At 50.9% G+C, this 11402-nt stretch overlaps 1 protein-coding gene across 5 annotated transcripts in view; it reads left to right on the forward strand.

The window, feature by feature from the left end:
* The window catches only part of Zfyve28 (zinc finger FYVE-type containing 28), a 49503-nt gene that overhangs the window by 17647 nt on the left and 20454 nt on the right, over window positions 1–11402 (forward strand). For 4 of the 5 annotated variants that reach the window (XM_023700114.1, XM_004624610.2, XM_023700112.1 and 1 more), the window contains exon 7: window positions 8485–8586. In XM_023700114.1, the coding sequence (XP_023555882.1) occupies window positions 8485–8586 (102 nt within the window). Of the gene's footprint in view, window positions 1–8484; window positions 8587–10258; window positions 10544–11402 lie in introns of all 5 variants that reach the window. The other variant, XR_002817863.1, reaches the window with a different exon arrangement.

Here is an 11402-nt window from a genome sequence, read left to right on the forward strand (position 1 = left end):
CACACACACACCTCTCTCTCTCTCTCTCTCTCTCTCTCTCTCTCTCTCTCTCTCTCTCTCTCTCTCTCTCTCAAATAAATTAAAAAAAAATAAATAAATGATGCTGGAAAAACTGGCTTTTCACATGCTGAAGATTAAAATTGGACCCATATCTTTCATCGTGCACTAAACCAAAGTCAAAATGGATCAAAGATCTAAATATTAAAACAGAAACATTAAATCTGATGGAAGATAAACTAGATAGAACTCTTAAAGACATTGGTATAGGCAAAGACTAAATGAATAAAATCTTGCGCACACAGGAACTACCAAAAGATTCAACAACTAGGATCTCATTTTATTAAAAAAAACCCTTTTGCACGGAGAGAGTGAAGAGTATCCCATAGTGTGGAAAAAAATTTCCAGCCTTTCTCCAGATAAAGGATTACTATCAAGGACAAAGAAAGAATTAAAAAAAAAAATCAGGCCCCCAAACTTAAACACCCAATCCAAAAATGGGCATCCGAGATCAATGCATTCTTCTCAGATTAAGAAGTACAAGCAACAAATATGTGAAAAAAATGTTCAGTATCACTGGTCACTGGAGAGATGCAAATTACGAGTGCTGAGGTTCCATCTCACTCCTGACAGAGTAACTGTTATCAAGAAATCAAACCATAACAAATGTTGGGGGCTGGGGAGATAGCTCAGTGGTCTAAGTACCTGCCTGGAAAGCACAGGGACTCGGATTTGATCCCCAGTACTGCATGCCACGCAGGCCCTGACACTGGGCGTAGTAGTGGTATATGCTTGTAATCCCAGCGTGGGGAATCTGGGACAGGAGGATCACTACAAGTCTGTGCTGTGTAGTGAGACCCTGTACCAAATAAATTTTTTAAAGAACCAAAGACCAAACCCCCTCCTCCAAATTCTGGCAGGCCTGTGGGGAGAAAGGAAGCCTTCTCCACTGTTGGTGGGAGTGTAGACTGGTACAACTGCAAGGACAAACAAATACCAAAGTGACACCCAGGATTTGGAGGCAGACTTATTTATGCCAATGGGTGCTGTTCGGAATCACTCCCAGCATATCAGGCCATGATCTCTGGCAGTCTCGGGCTTATACTGGATAAGCAAGCAGGAAGTACAGAGAAAGAATGGCTTGTCCACTGGGGACTGGTTGGTACAATGCGCATCATAGTTACCAACTATGTATCACATAAGCAGTCGTTTCTTAGAGACCAGAAGAAACTGGTACTAGAACAGGAACTGTTACCTGGGCATCCAAGACACGGAAGTGCCCTAGCAGGGTACGTTCCCGCACTTCCTGTCGCATTTCCCCTCTTGGTTTCCCTGCGAGTCTGTGCTGGGCACGTTACCTGTGCTCTTCTGAGACCAGGCCCAACCAGAAGCAGTGACATCAGGGTTGGCACGAGCCTAGGATGGGCCCTGGCCATGGCACCCATGGTTGTCTTGTTGAAGTTCTCCCTAAGGTAGGCAAAGACTTTGTGAAATTACACAGGAACTATCAAAAGAACAACTGGGCTTTCATTTTGTTAAAAACTTTTGCGCAAGAAGGTTTTAGAAAGACACATAATCTAAATCTGTCTGTTCCGTAACGTTACTCCGGCAAGGTGAGAAGGGAGTTGCTTTGATCTAGGAGAAGGCTCAGTGTGCTTCGGATGCTCATCAAATCTTGGTCAAGTGTTTGATTGTTTTGTTCTGTTGGGGGCCACTATCCAAGTTTAAGTCAGAAAACAGCAAGCAGGAGCAGGGAAGCAAGGCCTGGGATAAGCTGCCTGAAAATAAACCACAATCAAGGGAGCAGTCCTGTGAACTGTGTCCTCAGGATTTAGCTGTGTGTGGACTGGTCAGCAGCATGCAGTGTGACCAGAGCAGGGCTCTGAGTGCGACATCTCTATAGGGAGCTATCTGGCCCAGGTAAATTTGTCAGCAGAGGACTTCTGAAACTCGCACAAGTAGTTAATATGTACGTGAGTTATATGTGTGTGTGAGTTCAAACTATTTTTTTAACATTTCTAAAGCTTTGTGGACTGTATACTTTATGTAGTTTTCATTTAATCTAGTTTTTGAGTCACTGCTAATGCAGGCCTGTTGTCACTGCCAGTGATTAAGGGAAGGCCATATATAGGGATTTTTTTTAATAGCAGGACCCTACAAACTTTTTCTATCTTCCCAGTAATGGGAGATCAGGGGTGGTGACATGGATCCTGAAGCGTGAGCCTCCTGCAGGGTGCCAGAACGGTGGCTTGAGCTCGTATCTTTGCATAAGAGTCCTTGGCGCTGAGTGAGGTCCAGCACAACACGTGGCACCTGGACAGCTGGCTCTTGGCTTAAGGTGAACTTGTCAGCTTTCTTGATTGGAAGGACAATGGCTGTTAGAGCACAGAGGCAAGGGGGAGGTAGCCCTTGGCTACTGGATCCCGTTCTTTCCACAGGCAGGCACTGGTCGCTCCCAGGGGCTGACAGTCTGAGAGAGCGTCACCGCCTTTGTGAACGCAAGGTCCCAGGGCCCATAGACGTGAGCAGCCCCAAGAAAGCTGTCAAGTTTCTTTCTCGTAAGTAACCAGTTTCTGCCAGATATTGTAGCAGATCTTTTGTGTCTTTCCAGCAGGCAGCTTGAGTGTGATTAATCAGAAATGCTTTTTGAAAGAGAAAACAAGTTTTTGAACCTCTAGCAGGTTGAGTCCAGGTCATTTAACCTTTGAGTCCAGAACTGAGATCTTTGCAAAGAGGGTCTGGCTGCCGGGGGCAATCAGGGCAGAAGAGGGCACTCTCGGGCCAGACAGCTGCACAGCAGGCTGTGGGTGGCAGAAGACTGAGGCAGTGTATATTGAGGGCAGCGGCGGCAGCTTTGGCAGCTCAGAGATCTTGAACTGGCTTTATAGGGAGCAGTGAGATATTTTAGCAGTTTGACAGTCTATATTGTTTGCTTGGGGACCATGACAGAGCTTAAGGGACAGAGAAGCCCTGGAGAAAGGGGTGCTCGTAGCTTGGCCAAACCTGCTGTTAGAGCCTCCCTGAAAGTAGTGGGCAGGTTCTTAGCCCTCTGTGGCAATTGCTCTTGCCCACAGTGACGGGTAATCTGTCAGGCTGGCGCATGGCTTGATGCCTGTGGCACTTCCTGTGACATCTGATAGTAATGGGGCGAGGTGGGGTGGCGTGGTTGATGGCCAGGCCCAGAGATGCGTCTTTAGTCTGTAACTGGGAGGAGGGTTTCAAAACTGCAGTTGGCTGTCTCAGGTTGATATAACCATCATTTTTCTCTTGGGGGAACAGTCAAAATGGAAAGTTCAGGATTTAATTTAACTTATTGATTTGGTACTGGGACTTGAACTCAAGACCTTGTGCTTGCCAGGCAGGTGCTTGTGCCACTGAGCTATATCCCTGGCCCAGTGTGGTATTCAACAGGGGGGAGGCTGATTGGCTTGGTGTGGAGGAGATGTTCTCCCATGCTGTAAGTTTGCATCTAGCGGAAAAAGCGAGAGGCAAGAGTCTCAGTTGCCCTGGTGATTTTAACTTTTTTTAAAATCAGACAGAATTTTTGAAGGGAGAGAGTTCTGTTCTATTGTCTACCAGGAAAGTCACAGGTTTGCCCCTGATTTTTGCAATGACTGTGGGCTCTCAGGGAGCCAATTCAATAGAGTTCAGTCTGTCCTATCATTTGAGGCCTGACAGGGTGCAACTCTTTGTCAGGGCCAACAGTCCAATTTTTCTTCAGTCAAAGCGTGGAACTCAGAAGGAGCTGTTGATGGTCCTCCTGGGTGGGCGCTAGATAATGCCAGCTGACCAGGATAGGCAGCATGTGAGCGGAAGGCTCAGAAGGGAGGGCTCTGTGGCCAGATGTAGGCCGTGGCAAGCTGGAGCCTGGCCATCTGGCTGGCGGCCGATGCGTCAGGAGCGGGAGGTGACGCTACCGTGTTGGCAGCAATGGCAGCAGCCGCCGAGGTTGCCAAGGTGGAATTCTCAGGAAGAATGGGCTTCTTTTTCCATTCCATTTTCAACTCTGCAAAAGCCCCTTTTCCTACAGTCAGGGACTGTGGGTTTTAACTAAATAGTTCCCATTCTGTCTCCCTATGGTGTATGCATGTTGCGTATCCTTAAACCAAAGTGAAACATGCTAAGGATGGGCACCCCTCAGAGAGAGACCATTCGGATGCCCACCTGGCTGCACCCTTCTGGGGACTTAGCTGAGGAGGTGTGAGTCCTCTGGTACGCCATATGTTGGTCACCACAGAACCACAGGTGAGGTCTCAGTCAGCTGTCGAGACCGCGGCGTGCCCGTCGTGGTGCACAGACGGAGTAGCCTCTTGCTGATGCTGCCTGTGCCCCCCCCATTAGCAGGCACTCAGAGGTTAAATATTCCTACTCTGCTTCCCTTGAGGGTGGCCTTAACTAACAAGAGTTGATCAAGTTCTTCTTCTGCTTAAAATGAGCAGGACTGACAGCATTACTAACTGGAGTGTCCCTGGGGTCTTACCAGAATCAGGCAGGCAGGCAGGCAGGCAGGCAGGCAGATGCACAAAGACAGACAAACAGATTCTGTCCTCCTCCCTTTGAGGTCTGATGTGAGCTACTTGCGTGGGAGCCAGGAATCCTTCTTCAGACCTCAGAGAGGACTCCAGAAATCTTGAGGTCACACCTTCCGTAAGGACCTGGAGAGGTCCTTGCTTTGTCCGCGGGGGCCACAACCAGTGGCCAGAGAGGTCCACAGCGCCAGTCCACCCAGCCAGTGCACCAGAAGCAACAGCAAACAGAAGCAACGAAACAGAACCCACGACTTGGAGGCGGATTTATTTGTACTGGCAGGCACTGTCTGGGATCGCTCCCAGTGTCGGGCCCTGATCTGTGGTAGTGCAGGGCTTCTGTGAGATAAGCAAGCAGGAAGTACGGAGGCAGAACGGCTTGTCCATGGGAGACTGGTTTATACAAGGCGCATCATCCTAGTGAGCAGCTACCCATGACAGTGACCAGTCATGTCTAGGAGGCCAGAAGCAACTGGAACAGGAGCAGGAACTGTTACCTGGACAGCTAAGAAACTGAAGTGTATTGGCCAGCGGATCATTTTCTGATAGACAACTACTGTAGAAATCAGTGTGGAGATTCCTCAAAAAACTAGGACTAGAGATGCCATTGATCCAGCTGTTCCCCTTCTAGGAGTCTTCCCAAAAGAAGGAAAAACATCATACCACAGCAATATATGCATACCCATGTTTATAGTGATACAGTTTATAATAGCCAAATCTTGAAAACAGCTCAGATGCCTCTCAATTGGTGAATGAATAAAGATGTGTTCTTAAATATACAATGGAGTACTACACAGCCATAAAGAAGAATAAGCTCAAGGCATTTCTAGGTAAATGGACAGACCTTGAGAACATACTCATAAGTGAAATAAATTGGGCGCACACATACACACACACACTCACACTCAAATATATTGCATTATTTCTCTAGTGTGAGAAACTGAATGTATAAATAAGGGTCAAAATGTATATAATAGGTATTGAGAAATAGGAAGAAAATATTCAGATGGGGAGGGGAACGCAGAGGGGGAAGGGGCAATGAAAGGAGGTGAAGGCTTAAAAAGTGAGACAAGGAAAAAATGGAAATGAATTTTCGTCTTCTTTTTTAAATGTGTTCAGTACAGGGTGCACAGGGTCTCACTACACAGATCAGAGTCGTAGTGATCCTCCTGTCCTCAGCCTCCCAAGCGCTGGGATTACAGGCCTGCACCACCATGCCCAGCCTCAGCACTGTCTCTGTGCACCTGGGGGCGGGGCCGGCTCGGCACACTGGGGATGCAACCCCGGTCCCTGCCTGTGTCTGCCTAAGCAGGCAACTTTAATCTGCTGAGCTGTCTGGCCGGCCCTGAAACAAAGCTTTTGTAAATGGGGAGGGGAAGAGGAGTTGAAGGGCGGGTGGGGAAAGGGGAAAAAAGAACCAAGTCATATTATGTACAGCTACAAATCCTTTGTGATGAATGTGATCCTTATGTATACCTAAAAGGTACCAGTAAAATCTGGTTGGAGAAAAAACAGTGACTAAAGAAAATCTGCTCATCTAAACACGGGCACTTGCTCTATGATACGTGTAAAGACCTCTGGAGTAGAATCGAGAGGCGGGACATCCACCAGGGCTGGTGGCCAGCTGGTCTTTGACAAGGGGCCAAGACCATTCGGTGGGGGAAAGAGCCTTCTCCTAAATACAGGCTGCTGGGGCGGTGGGCAGGCACTTCCAAAAAGTACAAGTCAGACCCCTGTGATGTTTAATTTTCTGTGTCGACTCCACTGGGCCTTGGCAACCGGATGTTTGGCCAAATGCCAGCCAGGATGTTGCTTTGAAAGCATTTTCAGGTTGAGGGTCACATGCAGACCAATACTCTCGGAGCAGAGCCAGTTACCCTTATAATGCAGGCGGGTCTCATCCAGTCAGCTCAGGAGGTCTCCAGGTACAAGGGACTCCTGTAGTGGCCCTCAGCCTTGAGCTCAAGGTCGCCTCTTCCTGGGGCTCCAGCCTGCTCGCCTCCTTTCAGATTCCAGACTCGCCAGCCCCACTACTGCATGAATTAGTTCCTCAAATAAGTATATGCCCATCAGCCCCAAGTCTCTCTTGCCCTCATCCAAGAAGTAGATACTCACATTCTCAGACTCGGCAGCGGGTTCTTAGATTTGACACCAAGCACACTAGCAACACGAGCAGCAAAACAAAAATACATACAAAGTGGCCTTCATCACAGCGGGCTTTTGCATCAAAGATGCTGTCATCAAAGTGGAAAGACAACGTAAAGAATGGGGGCACCGGGGAGACAGCTCAGCAGCACAGGTGCCTGCCCGGCAAGCCCAAGGTCCTGAGACTGATTCCCAATACCAAAAAAAGAGTGAGAGGAAGTATTTGCAAATCATCTGTCTGATAAATGCTCAGTGTGCAGAACAGATGAAGAATCCTTACAATTCAACAGCAAAGACACCAGCAACTCAATTCAGAAACAGCAAAAGGCAGTGTAGACGTTTCTCCAAAGAAGATACACTCAGTGAATAAGCACCTGGAAAGATGTTTAGCACCTTTGGTCATTCAAGAGATGCAAGTGGAAGCTGCAAGGCGACAGTGGTGCAGTAGACAGGCCTGGAGGGCGAGCTCGGTGAGGAGGCCAGAAACAGACCTGCAGGGCACTGCCATGGTATCAGGTGCCCACGGCTGAGTTGGTGCAGGGCAAGACACAGCCCTTGGTGCGGCTCTGACTCTTCTGCTAGCAGGGCAGGTGGACCCCAGTCACAGCTGTCCTGCCACACAAGGAAGCACAGCCGTGTTTGGATCTTCCTTTTCACATGAAACACAACCTTCTAAGGAGAGGAGTCTCTTCCTTCAGTTTTTTTTTTTTTAATATTTATTTATTTTTATTTATTACATTTATTTATTGTGTATGTGTGTGTGGCCAGCTCAGCCCACCAGGGGGCGGGTCTGGCTGGCATGTGGTGCTGGGGATCGAACTGAGGTCCCTGTGCTTTGCCAAGCTTGTTTCAAGTAGGTGCTTTAGACCACTGAGCCATCTCTCCAGCCCCTCTTCCTTCAGTTTTGATGTTGTTTCCCATGTTAGATGGTGATGACAGCCCCAAACCTGGCAGGAAGACCCTGTCACCTCTGCAGGGATGAGTGGTGCCCTTCATTCACACGGATGAAGCCACACAGTTCTGGTCTGCCTCCAATGATGAGGCAGGGAATGGATGGATGTCTCCTGGGAACCCATGGCACTTCCAGACCCGAGCCCAGAACAGAGCCATTGGGTGCCCAGCGGCCCCAAGAGAAGCGGCCTGAAGGGTAGAGGCTCTGGGAGCGAGGTCAGGCCATGGCGGATGTAATTCCTTTGCAGGTGCTGGGCAGGGCTGCAGGACTGCGTGGGGTGGCCTTCAGGTATTGAGCTGAAGGACAGTGAGGAAAGAAAGCCACATGCTGGGGAGGGGTGCCCTGGAGTGGGAGCCGGGGGGCCCTGCAGGATCTCTATTCTGCAACTTGTGTTTTGCTTTTGGAGAGGACAGTTTTGGGTCTCATGCTCAGAAAGCTGCACAGATCAGTTTAGACCCAGTTCCAGGTGCTGTGCTCCCAAGGTGGTGGGTTCAGCTGATAAATCTCTACACTAATTTGTCTGGTTGTGACAGTTAGGTAAGAATCCATTCTTAGGATGATTTTCTGACCCTTCTCTTGAACACGCACTAATAACTTCAGAAGATGAGAAAGCCTGCGTGATTCTTTTTTTGGGGGGCTACCTGGGATCGAAGTTGGGACCTTGTGCTTGTGAGGCAGGTGCTTATGCTGCTGAGCTATCTCACCCGCCCGTTTCTGAGCATCTGTCATGAGGGTGAGGGGTGAGAGTGGAACCATCTGGCAGGGCTACCACATGGTCCCAGGGCAGGTGTTGACACTGAGGGCTCTCAGGCCCCTCCCCAGGGCTCACAAGGTAACCAGCTGGTTTGTGTGTCTCTGCTGCAGTGGCCTTGTGGTCTATGCAGATGGACCCTTGAACCTGGAGCGCAAGGTTGAGGACATGTCTGAGCTTTTCCGGCCCTTCCACACGTTGCTGCGGAAAATCAGGTGAGCACCTGGAGGGGGCGCCCTGGGGGTGGGCGGGGAAGTAGAGGCCAGGGAGGGGGAGGGGGGCCGAGTGCTTTAGCCCCTGTGGGTCATCCCAGGCCAGGTAATATTTCCCCTGGGTCGTGCCTGATTCCGTGGTGGTCAAGACCAGCCTTATGGGCTAGGGCTGTAGCTCAGTAGAGCTCTTGACTCCAGGTCTGGGGTTCAATCCCTTGCACCACAAAGCAAAGCAAAACAAACCCAGTCCTGTTTTTGCCCAGCCTGGGCCTCTCCTGCAGTGAGCAGCTCTTCAGCAACAAACTTCACACAGTCTAGGGTGCCCCGGGCTGCTCACGGCTTACCCTTCACCCACCCCATCCCTGAAGTCTGCTTCCGTTTAGGTCTCTGGTGTGCAAGTGTTGCTCTTTGTCTGTAGCGGCTGGTCTTTGTGAAGCCTGTGTCCACATGCATTGGAGCCCTTCTGGAACTCCACACCTTTCTGTGGTGTGGGTCGGGTTCTCTGCCCAGCGGCAGCCTCCTGGCAGACTGGGGACAGGGGAAAGCCTAGACTGCTTGTCCTTGGCTGCAGCCAGGCCTGGGGGCCCCAGGCACCATTTCCTACCACAGCCCCCTCCCCAGGAAGCTCTCTCCTCTGCATGGTGCCAGAGCTGTGGGCCCCCTGTGCCCCCACAGTGCCTTCTCTGGGTCCAGGGAAGCTCCCTGAGGCCCACTCAGAAGCTGCCAGCTGGGACTGGGATTCCCCAGAGCCAGAGGCACTGTGAGTCAGTCAGAGACGACCCCTGTGGGACTCTGGACAGGTGGCTCTTGGTGAGTCAGTGGGTGGGGAGTGTGCAGAGAAGTTCGTGGCTCCCCTGGGACAATGGTAGTGGCCCTGCAGTACACATGCCACTGCAACTGTTTGTATCCTCAGGAGCGCTAAAAGGAGATGGCTGTCAGGGGAAGGTGACCCCTGGGCCCAGAGCCCAGCGAGTATGGGAGAGGAGACAGCTATCAGCAGGGAGAGGTGGTGGACAGTGCCGAGGCCGGAAGGCGAGCATAGGCCCCAGCAGATGGGGTTGGATCTGGGAACACAGGAAGGAAAGGGGGTCGGGTGCAGTGCAGACCCCCAGAGGCCGCTCGTGGGTCTCCCACTGCGTCCTGGCCTCAGGGGTCTGCCTGGCCATAGGCAGTGGAAAGGAAGGTCAAGGCTCAAGGGGCCCAGAAGAAGGGTGTCCACAAGTGACCACTGGTGCTGCAGGTGCATCTGAGGGGGGCAGCGCTCCGCTGCAGGGGCATTGCTGTTGAGAGAGACCCCTGTAGTATCTGAGAAGCCAAAGCCTTCTCATCACAGATGGACCATTTAAGAATCCCCAGATATGCTGGGCGTGGTGGCAGTACGCCTGTGATCCCAGCCTCTCAGGAGGCTGAGGTAGGAGACTCCTAAGTTCAACACCAGCTTGGGTGACTTAGCGAGACCTCATCTCAAATAACAAAAGGGGCTGGGGTGTAGCTCAGTGGTAGAAGGCTTTCCTAGTGCGCAGACCCTGAGTTTGATCCCCAAAGCTACAAACAAACAGAATATCCCAGATACCATTGAGCGTCCATCTTGACACATTATCCACAACAGCCAGTGCAGACAACAAGACCTTGCACTCCCCTGTGACCCTGACTTGGCAGCTGCCGTCCTGCACAGGATGGCCACCACCAGGTGTCTGACCCTGTCTGTCACCCACACAAGCTGTTGCTTGTGTTCCCCACACATGGAGATAGCAGGCATCCACAAGTGGCCTCGGCTACGCCAGGGACAGCGTCCAAGGACCTACCTGTCACTGTCTCCTGTGCCCTGATGGTTTTAAACAACTTCAGACACTGAAGCCTTCCTCTCAGGGTCAAGGGCCTGCCCTGGGAGAGAAAAGCCAGAGGAAATATCTAAATAGAGTGCTGAAAAATGAACTTGCCATCCATCAAAAAATAATTGGTGAGTAAGTTTTGTGAATGAATATTTATTAAGTGAGTCTTGTTGAATACAGAGAGACATAGCCAGTAGTCTTCACATCTTCTCTAAAAAGTACTGCAAGACTTCACCTTGGGGCAGGCAGCTTGCCTTAGGTTAGGACAGGGTGATTCTCCAGGTGCAAAGGCTGGGAAAAGCTGGATGTTACTGAAAAATCGTATTGGTAAAGTTCACTAAGCTATGGAAGCGAGGATCAGAGGATGGGGGGCCTTTCTGAGAGGACATGAGCTCCCTGTCTTATGTGGTGCTTTTTCTCCTGAGAAGCGTTTGACAGCTCTGGGTATCTGCTTGTCCAGGTCTCGGGCTCTCCAGGCAGAGTCTAACAGAGGTGAAGGACGCTCAGGGCCTTCTGGCTGTGTCCTGGGGAGCCAGGGGAGACAGGGGAGCCAGGCTGGGGAGCAGAGGCTGCTGCTGCTTGCAGACAGGAGACAGTAAAGGTTCCCGCGGGCACACTGCCCCACTCCCCTGGGGACAGTTGCCAGATTCCGGAGCTGCTTGCAGCAGGAGGCTGGAGGCTGAGCTGGACCACGAAGGCCGAGGTGGCTCTCCCGGGGCTGTAGGGTCTGCTGCTCAGGCCCAGGCTGCGTGGTCTCTGCCTGAGACACAAGACACACTGCCTGCCGTACCGCCTGCCTCACCTGTCGATGGCTGATACGGACTGCAGGTGGTCTGCATATCAGGATTATCATTAAGTGCTTGAGCGGAAGTGCCTGGAACACAGTTGTGACCAATGTACTAAGGAAAGTAGGGAGAAAATTGGACAGTAAGACGGAGAATTTGCAGAGTTGGAATTGATGTGTCTCAGTTACTCTTCTCTTGTTGC

This window comes from Octodon degus, unplaced genomic scaffold, assembly GCF_000260255.1.
Source record: "Octodon degus isolate 3935 unplaced genomic scaffold, OctDeg1.0 scaffold00006, whole genome shotgun sequence".
Taxonomy (NCBI): Eukaryota; Metazoa; Chordata; class Mammalia; order Rodentia; family Octodontidae; genus Octodon; species Octodon degus.